The 22,908-nt window shown below is 30.8% G+C and overlaps 1 protein-coding gene across 1 annotated transcript; it reads right to left on the bottom strand.

Annotated features, from left to right (window-relative positions):
• Positions 1-9,035: 9,035 nt before the first annotated feature.
• On the bottom strand, positions 9,036-15,452 carry LOC109813454 (kinesin-like protein KIN-13B). Its single transcript, XM_020377645.3, has 12 exons — positions 14,992-15,452; positions 14,773-14,877; positions 14,281-14,469; positions 14,055-14,156; positions 13,194-13,271; positions 13,017-13,098; positions 11,142-11,301; positions 10,764-11,066; positions 10,392-10,610; positions 9,817-10,312; positions 9,669-9,734; positions 9,036-9,588 (listed from the first exon to the last, which is right to left on the bottom strand). The coding sequence occupies exons 1-12, from the start codon at positions 15,091-15,093 to the stop codon at positions 9,412-9,414; spliced, it is 2,079 nt and encodes a 692-aa protein (XP_020233234.1). The 5' UTR covers positions 15,094-15,452; the 3' UTR covers positions 9,036-9,411.
• Positions 15,453-22,908: the final 7,456 nt, after the last annotated feature.

The raw sequence follows: 22,908 nt of genomic DNA on the forward strand, positions 1-22,908 counted from the left end.
ATCATTATTAATATTTATTTTTAATTTTTGTTTTATATTAATCTAATGATTTTAATTAGTAACTCATATTTGATTATTAGATTAAAAATTAAGTTTAAATATATTTTTGGACTCTTAAGATAAACTTTTGCAATTTGGGTTCTTAAAATTTATTTGATCAAATTGGGTCCCTATGTATTACAATTGTGCTTTTAATCTTCAATATCAATCTTTTTTAAAATTATAACAAATTTTCATGACCTGACAATATTAAATGACATGACAAAAAAATACAAAATTGATAAGTAAAATTGATACAATGACATGGTACTAATGTGGCAAAGACTAAAAATGCATAAATATAGTGGTTAAGAAACTCAAACTATATAATTGAAACTTTGGGACTAAAATTACTGGAATGTAATACTTGATGAACCCAAGATACATTAAGCAAAAAATTAAAATAACAAAATAAAGATGAAGAGAAATTAAGTCATAAATTCAATTCAATTTGACTTGTTTACATTATTTTAAAGGTATTATTAATTTAATTTAAAATAAAAATATTAAATTAAAAATAAATTTTATGATAATTAAAATAAACTATATAAATATAACAATAAGAAATGAGGTGATAAATGAAAAAAAATCTAAAATAGAGAGTAAAACTAAAAGAATAATAATAATAATCATTATAGACTTTAAAATTACAATTAAAAATAGTAAGATAAACTTATTTATCAATCTTTATATTTTCAATTAAATAAGTTCATTAATTAGTGACATATACTTTTTGTCACAAACCTAAATAAATTAAAAATAGGTTTTATAAAAATAAATTAAGCTTTGATATAAAGTTTATAGGATGTTTGCGAAAGGAAAAAAAGAAAAAAAGAAAGTATCGAAAAAGAATGAGAAGAGTATGAAGAGTTAGACGCGCGGGAGCAGAGAGTGTAGAGTGTGAGGTAATTGAGAGACAGAGTTCTCTCCCAAACAAACAGTGCCATTTGCTTTACTTTTGAAGGAAGAAAAGATGACTCGTGGGTGGGCCATACTCTCAATCTCTCTGTCTCTTTCTCATTCGTTCAATTCTATACCCTCCATTCCCTCTTTGGCACTTTTCAAGTGCTGCTTCACCATTGGGGAGCATATTTATATATATCCATTATTCCCTTACATTTTTCTTAAAGTGAAAATGTTTAGCAACTTCCATTCAAGTAAAAATTATAAAAATATAGTATGAGTTACTTATGAGTGATATGACACAGTGAGACTCATTTAAAGTGGATGAAAATTGCTTATAAACAACTCCTATTGTAGATATTCTAAGTGTTTTCAAGTGTGTTAATAAAGTAATATAAGATTGGTTGAACCAATATTCTTGAGTTAAAGTCTTAAACATTTAATTATATTAAATATTTAAAGAAATTTTTTTACTACACCTTCTAATTATATATGACTCAAGTCAAATTGCTTCTCACGTAAAATACTTGTGGTATTTAGAAGGAAAATAAAAAGTTTACCGGTAATAAATGGTCATAATAACAATCTCCAAGTCTACTGTATGATGGAAGTGCAACAATTTTTTATATAAATTTTCATTGAGAGACTAATCTCTAATTGATTAATGGTGGATGTATGTGTAATTGAGGCTGCATTTGAACCTTTTGACTTTAAAATAAAAAAAAAAAAAAAAAAAAATATATATATATATATATATATATATATATATATATATATATATGCGTGTATGCGTGCCTGAGTTGTAAATTTATTGTTCTTCAAAATTTATAACTTGAGGTCATTGTTTTTAACTTTTTGATTGTTGTTAATTTTTGTCCTTTATTGACCTTTCTTTTTATACTTGAGTAACAAAAAAACGTTATAGTTATTGTTCAATGAAACTAGGGAAAAACAACGTATATAGGACCTATTAATTTGTTTAAACTAAAAAATTATTAAAAACAGCTTGTTAAAAAATAATATATATATATATATATATATATATATATATATATATATATTAAATTAAAGAGTTTACACAAACACATTAAAAAAATGTTTATTGAATGATTTCCTTCTCTTCAATTTGTATTTCAATTTATTTTTGTTTTAGTACTAACAGCAACATAAACAACATTGATTGATCAATTGTGCTAGTGTTTTGCGCGCGTATCATAGTTAAATGATGAGATTATCAAACCAGATTCTAGTTACCCCACATATCTATAATGCTAGAGATCATCACTCATATTTTATTATCAATGATGCGTATGATTGCCACTTCTCCTTTAGGCAAAGTGTGATCCATTACTTGCCCAAACAAGAAATGGTGTCTCTAATTTCATTGTTCAGAGTTCTTGCTTTTCAATATATTAATCTACCTTGTCCACATCATCACGTTCCAAAGTATTGAGACGTAAATAATATTATATGTTATAAGCATGCTTGGCTATCTCACCACCAGTCATTCATGCTACATAAAATGATTATTTAGGTTATCAAAAACAAATTTTTTTTAGGTCTAATCTGATAGGTATAGCATGTCGACTATATATATAAGTCTATAAGAAGCACTTATTATGTTCCGAGTTTGTTTAAATAATTTTTTTCATAACAAAATGAAATAAATTTATTGAAAAGTTAAAATTAGTTTATGTAAATTAATTCAGAGTTTTTCTTTTTGTTGGTTTAATCATATGTTGAAGAATTTTTGGAAAGACGTTTTGATTTTAGAAATTGAAACGAGTATTTGAAAAGACTCGAGATTTGGTAAGATTTTAAAATATGTGGAGAACAAAGAAGAATTAGAATAGCATTTTGCAAAGATATTACGAGAGGTTACATAAGGTTGTTAGATAACTTTTTTTTAAGACATAACATGAGTTGTAAGAAGAGTTTTTCTTCTAATGTCGAAAAGAACTACTTAAGTTATGACTTGAAATTCAAGACAAGATTCTAAGCTATTTAAAGAGTAGAAGTGAAAATTGAATTGGCGTTTCAAGATTTACATATTATTAAATATCTTGTTTTTGTAAATTATCAATAACTCTGTCGAACTTAAACCCATGTTTCAACCTGTATAATATGTAATTGTTGGCAAAATGTGTAATCAAAGTCAAAAATATATCAATTAGTTCAAACGCTTTCGATATATTTTTTAGATGGTACAAATTTATTTATTTATTTTTATTGTTTTGTGTTTTTTTTCCTTTTGTCTTTATTTGACATTTTCTTGTTTATTCTATTTATTACATCAATTTTTAATTTTATTTCTTCCAAAAATCAAAATCTTTGTTTTTTCCCCTTTCATTTATTGAACATCATAAACTTCTAATAAGAGTCATATTTAAATGATTTGATTCTAAGTCAAATTGTTGGGAAGTCGGATAGAATTGGATATATTGAAGTGGATAATTGTTAGAGAATGTTTATATCAAGAAACACTCCACACAATAAATAGTGAATAAATCATACAAATAAACTTGATACTATAATAGAATTTAAAATTTTAAGATATTAAGTAATAAGTGGATATTTCTTACTTATATATTATTTAACCAAGAGAAATATTGATTACTTTGAAAACTATAAGAATTACTGTAATTAAGATAAATTATTACAGAAATTTTAGAAATTATCATTGGAGAATCTAGAATTTGTTACATCCAAACACAAATACATATAATCTTCACTTATGTTTAAGATGCAATAAGTTACTGTTTGCTTTAATATTTTGGATTTTTTTTAGGATCCTCTATGTATTGGAACACTTGAAAAAATAAAGGTCCACTTGTATACGAATATTTTCTTAAAATAATATTTGGTTAACAAAATCGCGTATTACAAACAAAAATTAATTCTTTTTTTTTTTTTTATCAATTTTGACACATGGAGTAGATAATGTAATAGATCATCTCCACGGTTAAAGAAGAAAAAATTCCCTTAATCCAAAGCCGAAATGTGAATAGTTTTATGAACATATCGTATTAATAAAAAGACAAAACATCAAAAAAGTAACATCACCTGTCCATGACTTTTATATGGAGTTTGACGTACATGCATGCATTTAAATCTTTTCATCTCTTGTTTGCTTGTGATTTATTTTCTTTTCCCGCATTTCTGCTGCCCTTGGCTTGAGGGTACTACCCAAATTAGTATTAACTTCTGGGCCTACAAAGTTATGACTTATGTATACACACAACACCTGTCTTTTAATAACTGGATAAGCAAGAGAATTCCCTTCTTTGATTTAATTCATGACTTCATCTTCCATTTATGACAATTCATACCCAATTGGACACAAATTAATGAGAAATCTGAGGTTTAGATTACATCAACTAATACAGCTTTTGTTTACCGTTTTCGCTAAGGTAAAACTCGAGGAATCAATGAATAGAAGTGTTTTTTTTTAAGAAATTATGCTAAAAATGTATTGCTAATGTTTTAGGTCAAATAAATAAAACATAAAATACATAAGTTCATCAAATGTTATCATAGTTAAATTATTTGACTATTTTCTTTAACATTTTTTTTCTATAGATATATCTGTGCATGCAGTATTTAAAAATTAATAATCAATAATTAATCTATATTTACAAAATGCGATTTTTATTGATTAAATATTATTTTAATACAATTTTTTTTCAATATTTAACATCTCTACTCTTTATAGAAATGGATAGAAAATTTTATTTTAATATATTCTTTACTCGAACTAAAATATACTAATTTTGGTTAGTTTTGTCACGTTCGTTTTAGTGGTGGAAATAATTCTGGTCAAGTTTAGGTAAATTTACATTAAGTTGGGGCAAAGAGTGACGACCCCTTCTTTGTCCTATCTCTTGATTAAGTAAACAAGAGAACTATAGCACTAAACAGTGAAGCAGATTCCAGTGTTTGATTAGTTGGTTAAGTGACCAAAAAATAATTTGCGTGTAATGAAGCAGATTAAGTAACTGATTGGTTGATTTAAGTTGTTAGTATATTCAGCGGAACATTTTATTAAGGTCTATGTTTGATAAACAAACTCTTGAAGAACAAGTTTTCCAACACCTGAATCAGTGAGACAACCAATAAATTACTTGAAATAATTAAAATTAAAAGTAAATAAAATATTCCCCTTATATCTTAGTTAATAGTGTTTTTGACTTGCTTTACCAGATTCAAGTTTTGCATAGCTAAATTTGCGTGGTAGGTTTACTTCACGAGAAACTGTGAAGTTTTTGTAGTCTCAGTCAGTTACTATATATATTTAAATTTTTTAATTAAGAAAAAATTATTATCACTTGATTAATATAGAGATTAATTAAAGACAATGCATTAATTCAAGAATCATTTAATAATTTCTCTTACTTAACCTCCTTAAATTGTTCATCAGGTACAATGGATTTCAATTTTCCCCTCAAAATCTTAGTAGTTTACCCACGAGTGGTTGTTGACAACAATGGAAACAAATTTTAAGGAGGGTTTGAGAGAAAGTAGATGATAGGCACATTAAGGTAACATCAAAAAGATTTCGAACCATTTACAAAATCTTAGTGTCGTATCAAGAGAAATACTATAGCTAGAGCCGTGACTTAAGTAATTAAGTTGTCTTAAGCCGACTTATAATACAATTAAGTATATAAAAAATATATATATCTATAATAAGAAGGGTCCAGTACATCTTCAACTTCAAGTAAGTTCTTTGGAGATGCTTTTGTATGAAAATTTTCTTAGCTGCATTAATTGAAGTGACTATGGAGTTCTATCTATCAACTCATTTTTGTCATTTATTCTATCAACCGATTATAAGTATAGTACTTTAAATAAAGACATGCACGTATACATCAACAACTTGTATTGGCATAAATGTTTAGCTAGTAAGTTGGATTCAACTTGCTTTTCTCATGACTTGGTAAGGTGGTAATGGGATACATGTGTACCTATATATCATTGCTTCATTAAAAGAAAATTTCTGAAGACCTGAATTTGTTGGGGTTTTTTGCCATGTTATGCTTTTCATAAGACCCTAGTATGAATCATATGATTCAAAATAACTTTATCCAATGTTACATACAATCATATCTTTTTCCAATCTCAAAATCAATCTGATTCTCGCCCAGCCAAAAGTAAAATAAAATTAAAGTATAGCTTCATTCTCTATTTGTGTGAGGGGTGTTACCAATTTTCCAAGCAACTATAAGATATGAGAAGGTTTTGACAAATAACAACATCACAGGTTCGTCCTTGACTTTGCTCCATTTTGTCTAGGTTTTCATGGTGTCCTTGAAAAGAAGACAAGACAGATAACAGGAGAAAGTAGGGCGACACGTGGAGAGTAGATGGCAAATCAAATTACTGGTGGTGGCTGTCACTACTCATTAGAGATTCTCATATCTCTACAGACTACAGTGAAACGATACACTCGAACTTTTGTGTGCTAGGTTTTGGATTTCATGTGCAGTTAACCATGTCTACCGACTTAAAATATTAATATAAAACTAAAAGCTTAAATATATTTTTCTTCCTCAAATTTAGAATAAATTTTTTTTGTACTTCAAATTAAAAATTGTTACTTTTAATTCATGAAATTTTTAAAAATTTTATTTTAATCCTTTATGTCATTAAAAATGATAAATTAAAATAATTATATAGTATTATTTGGATTTAATGTGATATTTTCACTAATAGAAATAATAAGTAAATTTTATGTGACACAATTTTTAATAAAATTTGATTATAAGGACTATAATAAATTTTTTGAAATTACATGACTAAAAAATTAATTTTAAATTTGAGAGATTAAAAACATATTTAAATTTATATTATTTTTTCAAATTTAAAGTAAATTTTTTTAGTCTCTCAAATTTAAAATTGGTCTTTTTAGTTCTTGTAATTTCAAAAAATTTTGTCTCCATGCTTAAATTTTGTTAGTAAATTTATCAAATGTGACATAAAATTAGTAAATCTATCAAATGTGACATAAAATCTACTATATCTTAGGTAATGAAAGCTTCATATTAAATTTAATTGATATTGCATAATTATTTCAATATGTCATTTTTAGAAAAGTTATTGAAGACTTAAGAGACTAAAATAATTTTTTTTTAAATTATAAGGATTAAAAATAATAATTTTAAATTTAAGTGGCAAAAATAAATTTATCTTAAATTTGAGAAGTTAAAAATATATTTAAATTAAAATTAAATGTCCAATTTGCATTTCTTGCTACAGAACATCTTTTGATGCAAAATGGATCTATACATCGTAGGGATTCGTCAAGTTTTATCAGTTGCGTCACCAGTTGCACTATGAAAGTTCTCACTAACGACCTCTAAAATTATTTATGCCTTCGTACGGGTTATAGTAGGTCAACATGATCTTACACGTGGATTTATTTTGCTGGCGTAAATGGATACAATTAAGTAAATAAGGACATTCGAAATCGAATTAATTCTTTCAAAATCTAAAAAACTGAACCCAAAAAAATGGTCAGTTTTCTAATCCAAATTTAAAAAATTAATTAAGAACTTTATTTTATCATAAATCGAGTTAAACTTAATTTTTTTTGACACCCAGTTAAACTTAATTAGATTTAAACATATTTTTTTATAGGGGAAATTAGATTTAAACATATTGTAACACTGATAATTGATTTAAAAATAATATAACAATTTATGTTTATATTTTGATTAATTCATTTAAAATAATATCTAAATGATTTTGATTATTTAATTTAAATCCGTGTTTAATGTGTACTATAATTAAATTTTTATGTTTGATAAATTTATATATAGAGCCTTACAAGACAATGATAAGCATAAAGCAGCAAACGCTTTAAGCTTTTCTTTGCTGCAATGGCACTGTTTGGTGTATTCATTCACCAGAATCTGAAAAAGGTTTCACTTTTCAGGCCAAGCGTAAAAAGCACGGTGGAAGCTATGGCAATTAGCAATTGTCCCAAATCCCAATACGATGTAGGGTTTAGAATCAGCATGTCATGCCTGTTGTCCGCCTAAACTACAGCAAGGTCCTCATCAAGATAAGGGTAATAGACAAAGATAACATTCTCAAAGGGAAGAAATACTAACCATACAAATACTTTTTTTTTCTTATATGATTTTATTATAAAATGAAATTATACCTTGACCCAATCAAAATTTAGGCCAAAACTATTTGATGTGACAAATATAAAATTTAGCAAACTTCATAAAACATTTAAATTTCTCAAGAAATGTAACATGGTGTTGCTAACATAGAACATAATAAATTTCATTGGGCTGAAAATCAAAGCGCCCCTTTGAATCAATGTTCTTGTTGCATAAAATACGTGGCCTAGTAGACTCCAATGATCGTAGCTCGACTAGAATTCATGACGACGCTTAATGTTTGGATGTAATCATAGTACCAAAGAATGCCACATCACCAAACTTTAGGTACAACAGACGAAAACATGTTGGGCATGGACAGTGAGTATCCCTATTGGACTGTGCACCTATCATGATAAAATGCATCAATTATTTTGACACATAGACATGTCAAACGACCTGTGTCTGCGTCGTGATTTGAAAGACAGGCACGAAAATGGTGATCAATAGGGGACAAGTGTCTAGAACGACAAAAAGGAATTCAATTGGAATTTTGCAAGTTATGTATGAAATTATCAGAATCACCAGGGGACCCAACTAACTCATTATCTGCATTTGCTTGGAAATATTTTGAGAAGCAAGCAACAAAGGTACAACCCGCAGATTGTGACTAAAGGGAATTTAGCAGGCTCTTGAACTATTTCTTTCACTGCTGATAATAATCCATATAAAGAGTCAATTTCTAGCATGCACACCTTGATATATACCGAAGCAAATAGAAACAACGATCAGGGCATTTCGACGGGATTCCAGTGAGGCAGTGACCCTTCACTCTTCATATCCAGAATCCTTCGCTCAACAACCCAAAATCACTCCATAACACCTGCCTAGGTTTCACATCATCATGAACGGGAGGATAAATATAAGGGTTCACTCTGAACCAATAATACAGGACAAGACACGACAAACATGCCACATTCAAAGTAAGGAAGACAGTGCACAGACAAATTTTTTTACATATTTCGGTTGCAAACTACAAGCAACCCCCAAAAGGGTAGTCTGACTTTACATTGTACTCTCCACAGGTGATAATAGAATTTTAAATAAGCATGTGGACATACCATTTTTATATTTAGTTCAGTTCAAGTCACAACAGTGACTAGTCTATACAATCAACTATAGAACGAAGACGGGTTTGATTCCTATTTCTTCTGCACTCCAAAACCCACAATAATCTTGTCAACATCAACATTCTTAACAATTGAGAAACAATCCACGGCAATGAAATCATAGAAGCAATATCCATGAGCACGAAGAACTCCTCATCCACAACACATCAATAATTTGCTCATTAGCACCATCAATTACCAGAAGATACAAAAACGTTATACTCATTTAAACGTCTCTGAAATTGAGCCAACTGTGTTTGCAACTGAAAAATTCCTGCAGCCTTTTGTGATAAAATGGTATTCAATTTGGAAATATAATCATCCAGTTGATTTCCTGGTTGGTCAGCTTTGACGAGTAAATTCATCTCCTGCACAAGGAATTCACAATATTAAAGAAAATAACCAAGCTTGGTAAATCATCAAAGAACGGTATAAGAGTTGTACCCACCTCCTTAACAATGTCTATTGTTTCCTCCACCTGTCTCCGATGTGCAGTTACAAGATCTTCCTCTTCCTATTTACAAAGCATAACAGGCACCATTCAGTACTTCAATGGTCAATAACATTTTAGTCAGTATGGAAAAAGAATAATATACCTTCAGGAGAGCATTTAAATTATCGTCGGGATCAGAATGATTAGCCTCAGAATGTGATGCATCCACACGTTTAACACGAGATTCTTTCTTTCTCTTGTCCTCCACAGCAGATAACTGGTTGTTATCCACCCTCTTACTTGTCTTTCTTGTTTTGTCTTGTTCATATGTTGGTCCTAGGTAATCATATTCATTTGCAGTTCTGTCATTTTGACTACCTCGTTGACCATTTTGTGGATCAGAATACACAGATGGCACCAAATTTCCCCCCATTCTACCACTTGGAACACGCTCCACATTATTTGGAGGAGAGGGTTCTCTTTCCTGTTGTTTGGGCCAACCAAATTGATTCCTATCACTGGAAACATATGTTGTTTCCTCCTCAAAGGTATCATCATGAGATAAAACTGAAGACCCAGGCAACACAGTGGAGTCTCTAAGGTTTGAGTTAGAAAGGGGATCCCTTCTAGAACTGTTCCCTTTGGACAGGCTCTTCACCCTGAAATGTAACTGTCAATTAGAACATTTTATTATACAGATCAATCACTTCCCGACCAGAAATATTTTAAACTACATACCTGTCAGCATATCTTAATGTGTTAAGAGTATGTTCACATGAACCTGAACTAGGTGAAATGCATGATATCATTACAGTACGTGAATCACCAACAAAAGAGTCTCGCAGAACTTCAGTCAATTTACTTCCTCTGAAAGGGATATGCCCTTGATCATTGTCAAGAGCTCTAATGCATTCTTTCAGAGCAAGTAAGCTTTTATTTATTTCTGCCCCTTCAATCCTAGAATAAAAAATGGAAACAAGTTAATTAAATCAAATAGGCAATCTAAAGTAATTACTCCTGAATATAAGACACATTATTGGGTAAGCCTTCCAGTTACTTGAACGAAATATCAGCTAACAAAATCTGATTGAAGATAAAAAAGAATCCCACCTAGTCTGCTTGTCATTATCTGTAGTATCTGCACCACGTTCACTTCCAGCCAGATCTATAAAAGATAATTTGCCCACAATTCGAGCAGGCTTTGATTCAGTTCCATTAGCTGATCTCTTAATACAAAGCTGAAGTATAGCATGTGATCGGGAGGATTCCTCGTTTGCTCCAGTTGTACCAGTACTTCTTGAGGCATTTCCTTTCTCAATAAATTCCTTGATTGTCTCAACTTTAGATACTCTAAATTCTTGCAAGCCAACAATGCAAACCTGCTGTTTCCCATCCTCCCTCATGCAAAGTTTTCTACAAAATCATAAACTAATCAAGCAAATAACCCTCAAAGAGATACTTATTCCAGCTCGCAAGATGATGACTTACTTTCGATCATTGAGGAGATCAAAAAGTTTTCCCCCATATATTTCAAAGAAACTAACAAACAATTGGAAACCCAGGTTCCGGTATGTATGGTGCATTAATCTTAAAATATCTTGGGAAGCTTTGAGAGGCAATGGTTGCATAGTATATGTCTTCCCACTCCCTAGATAATAAAGTAATTTCATATCAATTAAAAAGCTAAGAGGTCAAGAAAATCAAGGTAAATAAAATACATATAGGTTTACCAAAATCGTTTATGCATTCCCTGATGAAATAAACTTATTCACAACATATAGCAGAACACCAACACCTATTCAAATTCATTTCTCCCAAAAAAAATGCCAGAGATCCAGAGCATATTCTAACTCAATTAGGATACGGGGTCAAGCTAAGAAAACAAACAAAATAGGTGCAGTACAACTAAGTAATAGGTACAGGGAGTTTATAGTGCTCAGACAAGAAATTTCAAAATGAATAATAAAGGTAAAGATATCAAGCACACACAATTATTGATCTGGATAATTTTATAAGTGGTATACGTAATATAAAATTAAATCCACTGTGTGGCCAAGACAAAATATTTACTAGGTGTATATAAATAGAAACTAAATACCACATACAGCTAATATATAAAAGGGGAGGATAAAATGTAGACGTTTTTTTGGAGTTGAAAGGCCTGCAGAAATAGTTCCAAATCTTATCACAAGGAACTTCTTCAAATAAAAGCCAAATAGGTCCATAGGGATTAAAACAAAACAGACAGAATTTGTCTAGTAATTCAAGCCTTTAATGTAAAAACCACAAAGACATAAGCTCACAAACCTATAAAGCACAGATGCCATTTTGGTGTTGCTGTGTCTAACATGACATATTGAGAACACATATCCGGATGTGACTATTTTAAAAAATTATTCAGATACACAAACAATACTTTAAGCAACTTACAACAACAATAATAATAATAAGATGAGCATCTTTATCATTTACCAGTTTCATTTTCCGTAACTTTTTCGTTTCATTTTGACACATGACATATATCTAGGTATTGTTTTGAAGCTTATATATGATATTATGAATTATTCCTGAAATTATATATGTGGGGAGATTCACGTAGTCTAGGACTAAGTGCTGTCAAATTTGCTATGATTAATACCTTTTTATGAACATTGAATTTCATTAATCTGACCATTGAATTGAAAATTACTATTAAATAAATCAAGTTTACAAAATTTCCTATAATTTAAAAACTAATTAACACTCCATCAATCAACTTCATTAATATGTATGATGTACTCTTTAAAGTAAAAGTAAAATTCAGCTCATCTATATGATAATATACCTATGGATATACTTAATCTAACATATGGAGTCCATGATCATCGAGATAATATTCCATGATTCATCGCTTAGATTTATTTAGTTTATATCCTATATAAGTGAAGTATCCAAGACATACTACTGAAGTAAGTGCATTCGTTCCCTACACACAATCCAAGTACTGCAATTTTTACAATTTGATGTGTCCCCCTTTTTGTGACACGTCATGTGTCTGTGTTTGTGCTTCATAGTTGAAAACTACTATGCTTAATTTTCAACTATATATGTTTCATGAATATGGAAGTAAAAAATCATATAGAACCTACAAACAATTTAAATCATTGGTCACCTTCACTTTTATTCAAACCTTTCACTGTACTTGTAAACCCAAATTGTATTGAAATATTCAAGAAACATTCGGTGTTTTTATCCTACAAATATGATGAATAGATAGTAATTTCTCAGTTCAATTCTAAAATGTTGAAAGGATTCTTAATTTTTATAATTTGGTTGTTTGTGCTCAATGACACATTTCTCAATTAGCAATAAACAAAATATTACCAGTTTGACCATATGCAAAGCAAGTTGCTTTTGTTCGTTGGAAAATCAGCGGAACAACTGGCTCCACAGTCTCGGCATACACCTAGAGCAAAATAAAAAGTCATTAATCTAGTGAAACCATTGAAAAGTTAGTCAATAATCTATGGTCACAAGAGCCGCAACTAGCCAAATACTCACTTCATCATTTGAAACACCTTCATTCAGCACAGCATCGAAAACAAACTCGTGTTTCTCAACATATTCTGTTAAGTCAACCTGCAGACACAGGTGAAGTGGAGATATAACTCAGAAAAAGGTAAAATACTCAAACGCCCGAGTTCAGTATGAATGTTTCAATTGTCAAATCGAAACATTAATGAATCACCAATTAGAAAATTCTTGACCTTAGTAATTGTCTCTTTGACACTAATTGTAAGGTTCAGTCAGAGTGACTTTAATTGTTTAGACACAGATCACAGAATGAGAAAGAGCAATTTTGAAATTATTGACACTGGCTTGAACTGCATTGAAATTTGAACCGTTGACATGAAAGGTTGTCCAAATCTAAGTCAATCTACTTTCTATTATTTTCCCCTTACCTTTACTTTTAAGAACTATGCAGTTACTTTGGATTTGGATACAAATAAGTGAGCAAAACCCTTATTTAAATTTTCCAGGATCGTTGGCAATATATTTTGAGGAAGTTTATATTTATCAAATTCTATTAGGCATAATTAGCTTTGAAATGCAACTTATGTTCTAAGCATTCTTTAATAGAACGTATAAAACATGAGACATTGCACATGTGGATGTTGTTGAAGTATCAGAGTCAAAAGCAGCAGAGAGCATTATATCATGATGTTCAGTAGTTTGGTTGACCCATAAATTGCTTACGAAAAGTAGTTTGTTATTTTATGTCAAAATATCGCATGCCAACTGCTGCAAAGGCAGCATAAAGTAGTTTGTACTGAACTTAATAATATATATTTAAAAATAAATTCAACTCACGGTTCACATCATGAAAATGTAGATTTTATTGACAACCATCCACTAACTCACCTTTAGTTTTCTTTCATGCACTGTGAGAAAATTTGAATCTATGGAAATGATATCTTCCTCTCTCTTTGTTATTTCCTTCTTATTTAGTGGTCTCTTCCGAACCTGCAACAGAAAACAGCATTATCAAACAAAATGCAATTGTTACAGGCACTAAAGGCCCTTAATTAATCAACTAAAGAAAAAAGCACACGGGGAACTAAAAGGAAACACACTGCTAGAAGCATACCACAACTTTGATCTTGGCCACATTGTTCGCTCTCTCTTTATCTGTTGAGACACTTTTAAGGAGATGGCTCTCAGGCAAGCCCCGAGACCTTTGTACAAGTTTGTTGCCAGAAAGAATTGACTCATAGTCATCAAAACTTTGTCCCCGAACAGTATGATTTGTTAAATATTCATTGTGAACACCATACACCTATTCCAAATCAAATTAAAATTTACAGTCACTCGTGTGTTCACACAAATCATCATGCTGAACACCAAAAACCTAATTAACTAGCAATCATCATGCACGATTCACTAAAATAATTAGGCAACAAATAAACACTAGCATCATGCTCATTCAAGCAACTCGGCTCAATTCAAACTGAATAATTCAAACATATTACTAGCTTTTCTTGCTTAATCTTCACAGGTTATAAACTAATAGGCCTATTTGATCATAAGCTTTTTCCGTGCACAAAATAAGCAAATCCAAACACACAGAAACACACCAAACCTCAGGTAAAAGTTCGGTATCGAAGGAATGCAGATCAAGCAAGCCACTGGTCAAAACGCGATCATCGTCGTTTTTCCTTAAGCTCGAAGATCGAGTCCCGAACTCCTGCATAAAACGATTCGTTCCGTACACACACATAAGACTTAGCTCTCGCCGTGTTCGATTTTCACATAACGAAACAAATGATCGAGTGAGCGTAAACGAAAACGAAAAGCTCACCTGCGCGAAACTCGAAGAGTGTAACCACCTTCCGTGAGCGTCGAGGATGAAGTTATCGGAGCTCTGACGGTGGTGGTGCGCTGCCGAACTGGATCGCGGCATCCTCTCCCAACCACACTCATCCACTTGGAGATTCTCTATCGATTTCTCGTTCCAGCACGAGTATGCAAAACGCACTAGGACGAGACGAGAAATAGAGTCAGAACTGGAGAATCAAACGGAGAAGAACGGTTCAACGCTTATCATACTTCCTCTCTCTCTCTCTCTTTCCCTTTTTCTTAAAAAATTCTTGGGAAACAAACAGTGCTGTGAGGGGAGAAAGTGAAAGAAGAGTTTGAAACTTCAAAAGGAAAAGCGCTCTTTCTGTGAGGAGAGTGAAACGGAGTTGAAGCGCGTGTCGTCACGCCGCAATCGTGAAGAGGAGGAGGAGCGCGTGGGCGGGTCCAATTAATATTTTCGAAAAAAGTAGTGTACCAGGGTTCCGCGGCTTTGCGTTTCTGGGATTTACCCCACCAGAAAATTTGAATATTGGCCACGCGCTTCGCTTCAGCACCTTTAACACGCGCGTGTATGAAATCGGTCAGAGACAGTGAAGGTGGTAAGGTAAATTGTCAAAGAGACTGGGTGATGTTAATGGGCTTCACGTCGTCGACGAGAGCGTGGTCCCACTCTGTTTGTATAAAAGTTGTTACGTTCTTCATTGATACTTCAGGTGGTGTTTGGGCTTTTCATCTTTTATTGGGCTTTTACTGAAATATTTGCTGCTATGCTTCTTTCGGAAGAGTTAGGAGAGGATACAATTGTTTGGTAAAGGTAATATATTTCGAATGATGATTTTAATGCTTCAACTTCTTACTATTTAAACCAAGCATCCTAACCTTGCAGTTCTAAGGTCTCTTCTGATATACAATGCATCGATAAGATATTTTTAGATTCCATTTTCGTCTAAATTAAAATTAATGTTTGATAAATAAAAGTTACTTTCTTAAATGCAAATTAATCTTTAATTATATCAGATTTAGGATATTACATATAGATCATGTCCATATAAAAAAAAAAACTTATAATTATTTGTTTAAAAATAGTTATGAAGGAATAACTTCATCCTTGAAATTGTACTTTATTGTTAAATAAGTTTTCAAGATCTTTTAAGGTTTATTTAAGTTTTAAAAACTTTTATTTTTGTTCCTAAACATTTTATATGGGCTCAAGGTGATGTGTGATAAGGGTCTTTTACAAAAGGTGTTAATAGAATCTAAATCTTTTTTGGTGGTAAAATTTTTAAATGGTAAGTGTTATAGATATTACCCTTACTATGCCTTGGTTAATAAGGTGGTAAGCTTGGTAGAATAAGACAAAATGTGACTTGTAATCATATTTTTGATAAGCAAATATAGTTGTTGATTCTTTGGTCAAACATAGGAGAAAAATGAGTGAAAGATTGCATATTTTGTAGAGATTTCTCTTCTATATTCATATTTCTCTTCTTGGTAACATGTTAATTATATTTTTCTTTTATGATTTTTAATTTGGACGTTTAGTCCTATGTGTATCAAAAAAATTATTACCACTAAGGTCAAAAGAGTTTCTACCTCGTAAGAGTCATATAGGCAATTGCATTTTATTTTTATTTTATCTTTTATCAAATATATTGTTGGAAGGGAGTTATTTCTATCATTGCTTAAGTCACATAATATTTAATAACGTGATTTATAGGAATAGAAATTAAAAAAAATGTACAAAGGATATTTGTTTGTGTCTATTTTAACACTTAATTGATGTTTATTTTATTAATAAATTCTATTTATAATTTTTTATCTTCAAATGTCATGCTACTAAACCCGACGGGTTGATCTACACGGGCCAAAATGTTGTTTTAAGCTACTATTATGAAATACCTAGTTATTTTTGTGCATATGATAACTAAAAATGAGATAGGAAAAATGTTAAAACATGAAAAGAGACTCATTTAGTTAGGTAAATATATTTGAACAATGAAGAAAAAAAATCATATCATAAAGAAAAAGAAGGTTTCTTACTTGAGGTTAAAACTATTCAACCTAAAATTGTAGTGGTTCATAAAGTGAAGTGGTATCCTATAGTCGTATGGTATGAGCAGTAGTGGTGAGAGTAACTATCACCATTCCATGAGTGTACGAACGTGATTGTGTCTTCATCTTCTTCGATAAACAAATAGAGATGATGGGTCACGGGGTTAAGCAATCAAAGACGTAACAAAAGCGACAAAACTCTCACAATGGTTAATCTTTACTCTAAGTTTGTAACCACCATAACAAATCCAAAAAAGTGAAAAGACAATTATTATAATAATAATAATAACAATAATAATAATTATATTTATTATTATTATTATTATATACATCACAAATTTACAAATTAATGATAATTCAAATAATTCTACTTACTAGTTTAATGGGTCAGTCCATAAGCTTGTAGGCTACCCTAACTTAGGCCATTTGGCCTGTTGTGTAACATTGTACAACTTTTTTAATTATTGTTATTTTTTATCAATTATATATTGTGGTGAGTTGTGGTTTGTTGTTGAGAGACTCTGAGAATTTTGGAGTTCCCTTAGGAGTTTTTAGGCGTTTGAGTGTTTTTTAGACAAAAGTCCAATTTTACCATGAGAGAAAGGCATATAAGGATTCTCTGAAGAATTAAGCTTCATGAGTTCATTTTTAAGAATCCTAGAGAGAAAACTAGAGAGAGGTGTTATGGAGGCAGTAAGAAATTCTTTATTCTACTGGCCTTCGAGAGCTTACAAGATCCTCTCCTTAAAAGTTATGATTGTTGGTTGGTGATTCAAAGCTCAAAATGCTAAGAGTCGAAGTTGATGCGAAACTAGTTCAGAGTTTGTCTTCTTCTTCCTTCATCCTTGGTTCCTATAAGCCATGACTCAAATTTTGTTGAAGTTGCATGTGCTTGAGTTTTTCTAAATTTTTAGCTATGTTGATGAATTTGGAGTGAAATTCATGTGTTGGTGAGTTTTGGGTGCTTTGAACTATGTTGAGATAATTTTGGTGATTTGAGTTATTTGATGGTTGCATGTTGTTAGTTGGATGAATTTAAGTTGTTTATGATGAGTATATAAGGATTGTTGCAATGCATGTTAAATTTTCTAAGTTTCAGGTAAGTAAAGTTGTGGATCAAATTAGACATCATTAAGTTTTGGTTGACCACTTCATGAGTGGTGGTGCTTAATTTGAGAATCTCAACATGATTGACTTTCTACCTATAGTTATGAGATGTCACCCCATCTCTACCGTTTTATACATAAAATTCCTATAATTTTAGACATTTGAAATTTAGGTTGTTGGTCTCATCATTTATTTAATTATTTTTATACTTTTTATCTTTATTTTTATATGTGTTAAGATTTTTGATATTCACACCTAGTTTTCATCATTCTTTAAACTTAATTTTCACTTTCATTATCATTATTCTTTAGATGCCATACATCTTTGTTCATCTTTTTTTTTTCTTCTATCAAAAATAATATTTTTCTATGTGTTTTCTCTTTAATAAATATACGTGATAGGTGGTGCATATGTGACAAAGGACAATTTTTTTTTTAATATTATAGGGTAAATTATCTTTTTTTCTTTATTTATATTTAAGGTTCAATTTGGTTTTTTAATTTTTTTTAAATGTTCAATGTTATCTTTTCGTCCAAATTAACACTAGCGACAACATTGAACATTATATAAAAATTAAAGGAATAAATTAATTTTTAAAGGAACATATAAAAATGTTCAATGTTCAATGTTATTTTTAAGGTTTAATTTGGTTTTTTAATTTTTTTTAAAAATGTTCAATGTTATCTTTTTAATTTTTTTTTAAAATGAAATCAAATGTAATGAAAACATTGAACATTATGTAAAAATTAAAGGAATAAATTAAATCATTTAAAAACAGTGAGACTAAATTGAACAAAAATTTTATAACAACCTGACAGGTCCTTACACTTTACAAATCAGCAACTAATAGCGAAAACATTAATCTAATCATCTAAGGTTAACATGCAAACAATTTATGGATATACATGCAACAATATATATATATATATATATATATATGTGTGTGTGTGTGTGTGTGTGTGTGTGTGTGTGTGTGTGTGTGTGTGTGTGTGTGTGTGTGTGTGTGTGTGTGTGTAAATTGTATCAAACTAAAATTACAAGTAAATCCCTTACTAGGATTACATCTATAAGATATACATATATGTATACATAGTAATACAAAACCTAGAATTATAAACCTAGGTTATCGACTAAACAAAAGTAACTATATCAGAGTATCCCAAATAACCTCGACATTCTCCAACATGACTATCAAAATTTACTTTTCCTTTAGCCTATCCCTACCTTGCTCTTATACTAAGTATGATCTTCATAGTCCAACCACAATGAAACATGCATAGGGAAGCTTATAAAGAGCAACATACTAAGTATAAAAGTAAAGTGAAAATATATTATCAACATCAACATATAAACCACACAACATAACTCATCATGGTTTTTAACTTTAGCAACACATAGTACAATTTAACAAGATACACAACTATTTAACACAACAACACCTCAACATACCATTCAACAACCTCAAGGCAATAACTTAACAACACATATCAACATTGCAACTCAACAACATAGCATATAAACAACATAACACAATCAATACATCATATGCACAACATAGTAATTATATCTGTCATCACACATTCAACTAAGAAATCTCTTACAACATAGATGAATAATCTAAGTGGTTTGACCCTACTGAACCAACTAATAACTAAATCAACAACTTGTTTAAATAAAAATCCACAACACAACATGGTTTATAGGATTTTGCCACTTAAACTAGGCTTTTTGACCAAAGTGGGGTCCTTTTACAAGTTTTTTACGTAAATGGGGCTCTTTTGAAAGTATTTACGCCTTTGGAGCTGTTTACAACAGTGTCGCTATGGGCCATAGCGACACAAGTGACACGTGGCCCTTTTTTTTTGTCTAAGCTGGACTGGAAATGAGCCACATTAGTGTCGCTATAGGCTGGACCACCACAGGTGATGGCTCAACAAAGATGATGTAGCCCATAGCGACACTCTATAAGAAAAAAAAAACGAAAATAATAGAAATGTAAAAATAAAAATAACAAACTGACTTAATTATTATATATTTATAAAAAACTAAAATTAACTTCTGTACAAATTTAATTATAAATTAAATTATATTAATTTTATAAGTGGCGCTATGGCCTATAGCGACACTGTGTCGCTATAGGCCATAGCGCCACAAGCTTTTTTTTGTTTTTTTTTTAAATTATTCATTGAAATTATTTTTTACAAACTTAATTTTTTATTATTCATTTTAACATAAGATTATATTTATAAATGTATGTTTTGTGTAATTTTTTAATTTTATATAATTTTTAAACGATTACATATTATTTGGGTTGTTTTAAAATTTCTTTATTATTTAAAACGTGCTGGGTACTGTATAATTTATTTAAAGATAAAAACAAACACACAAAAGAGATCAAAATTGTCGGATTAATTATTCAATAAAAATAAAAATAAAAATAAATATTTGGATTAATTATTTCAGCAAAATGAAAGAGGAATAGGTAATAAAAAGAGAAACTTGAACAGATCTGGAACAAAAGCACGCAACTTTTTATGGGGGAAAAAATTGAGTACATACGCGAAGAAGCGAAAACTTCATTCCAAGAGGGTTTGCGAGGATTGCAAGCAGAAGAAGAGGGGTCCAGTGTCGCTGTGGTGTCGCTGTGGGCTATAGCGACACTGTATCGCTATAGCCCATAGCGACACTATTTTTTTTTTTTTAAATTATTAAATAAATGATTTTTTATTACATTTTAATTTATTTATGAATATCATAAAAATATATATTTATATATTTAGTTATTTCTAATTTTTCTTTATTTTTTACATATTTATTTTTTTATTTACGTTTTTTAATTTTTAAAATAAGTGGCGCTGTGGCCTATAGCGACACAGTGTCGCTATAGGCCATAGCGCCACTATATTTTTAACTTTTTTTAAAATTATTAAATAAATTATTTTTTATCACATTTTTATTTATTTCTAAAATCGTTTTTTATATTAAATATGTGGCGCTGTAGGCTATAGCGACTTTAGTGAAGCTGTTTTGTGGCGCTATAGGTTGTAGCGACACTATCAATATGGCTTTCATGGAGTTTAAAAAATGCCACGTGTCACTGGTGTCGCTATAGCCCATAGCGACACCGTTATAACCAGCCCCAAAGGCGTAAATACTTTCAAAAGAACCCCATTTACGTAAAAAACTTACAAAATGACCCCACAATGGTCAAAAAGCCCTTAAACTAAGAAAGTCTAATATTTCTGTTAGGGTAGGACAACTTGAGTGTGAGCTTACTACGACCTTAACATGCGTAACTAAACTTCCTATGGGATTATCTCACCAACTACCCTCTAAATACTATGCCCTTTTCAGTATTTAGTTAGTGATTTTGGCCCCCAACCTTGTACCTTACTCTATTTGGTCGCTTTGTATATGTATGACTTGATTTTACCGCCATACGAATTTAAATTGGTTGTTTTATATATGTATGACTCGACCTATCTCCATACAACATCAACTAAGGTTATGGAGGAGACTCAACACTCTACTTCAAGAGTCAATTTCTCAATAAGGTTTTTCAACAACTGAGATTATAAAACACCAGAACACCATATTCTCATGATGAAATATTCAACTTTTAAAACAAATTTTCCTCTTTCCATATTTCAACATTTTACAACTTACAACTTTAAACAACTTAAATATCCACATATATCATTCTAACTCCATATACATACATTAGAAACATATAACAACATACAACATGTGAGGGATCTAACTATCATACACATATTTAACACTTAGTCAATTATACAACACATTTTCGATTAACAACTCATGCCCAATGCCATCCTTCTTGCATTCGACGTCATTGAGATAAAGAGCCTTTAGCTCGCACACGTCTGGCACCAATATACCTGTGCCTAGTATGACTAAGGTAGAGAATCCTTGGGTTAATCGCGCTTAGTGTAGCAAAACCTATGCTTGACCCCATTTTAGATAGAGAGTTTCTACCTGACTCATGTCCGACATCACAACACTAGCGCCCGACATCATTGAGGTATAGAGTTTCTACCTTGATCACGTCTGATGCCACTCAACTAGGGTCTGACATCACCAAATAAGAGAGCTCCAATGGTATTCACGCCCAACGCCATTCAATCCATGTCCAACATAACCAAAATTAGAGAGTTATCCTCCAACTCACACCCGACGTTACCAATCACATGCTTGACGTTAGTGAGGCGAAGAGTCTTTGACATGCATCACGCTCGATATCATGAAGTTGCACCCGACGCGATAGTGATCTATGCATTTGGCAAATTCCTGTCTTGGCTCAATCCACCTAAAACTCAACAAATTACCAACATGAATTCATAAAACCATACATACACTTCACAAGCACTTAAATTCAAAAAGAAAGTGACATGCAACCAACATATGATTAAAATCACCAATTTCTCTTCAACATGTTCAAGAAACACCAAATACCCACGACATAGGAGTTCTACCTCACAATCATCAATATAACCACAATTTTAATGAATTCAAGCAGTATACAACTCTAACAATTCATAAAAAAATTCAAATTATAGCTTCTCTTACCTCTGAATCAACTAGAAGAAAAGGAAGAAGGAAAGACTATTTGGGGAACTTTACACAAAACCACCAACCCTCCAATCCTTAGCTTCCAAAGCTGCAAATCTTAGCTCAACTACACAAAATTCACTTCAGGAGGGTTCTTAGAAGTCTCTAATGGGATCAGTGAAGAAGGAAT

The sequence above is a fragment of the Cajanus cajan genome, chromosome 1, assembly GCF_000230855.2.
Source record: "Cajanus cajan strain Asha chromosome 1, NIPB_CcT2T_4, whole genome shotgun sequence".
NCBI classification, from domain to species: domain Eukaryota; kingdom Viridiplantae; phylum Streptophyta; class Magnoliopsida; order Fabales; family Fabaceae; genus Cajanus; species Cajanus cajan.

Bases quoted from the DNA above. Each gene is read 5' to 3' on its own strand.
- LOC109813454 (XM_020377645.3), bottom strand. From the start codon at position 15,093: ATGCCGCGATCCAGTTCGGCAGCGCACCACCACCGTCAGAGCTCCGAT. The intron at 13,272-14,054 runs GTGAGTTAGTGG...CTGTGTCTGCAG, and splicing joins TGCATGAAAGAAAACTAAAG to GTTGACTTAACAGAATATGT. The intron at 11,302-13,016 runs GTAATATTTTGT...TTTATTATCTAG, and splicing joins CTTTGCATATGGTCAAACTG to GGAGTGGGAAGACATATACT.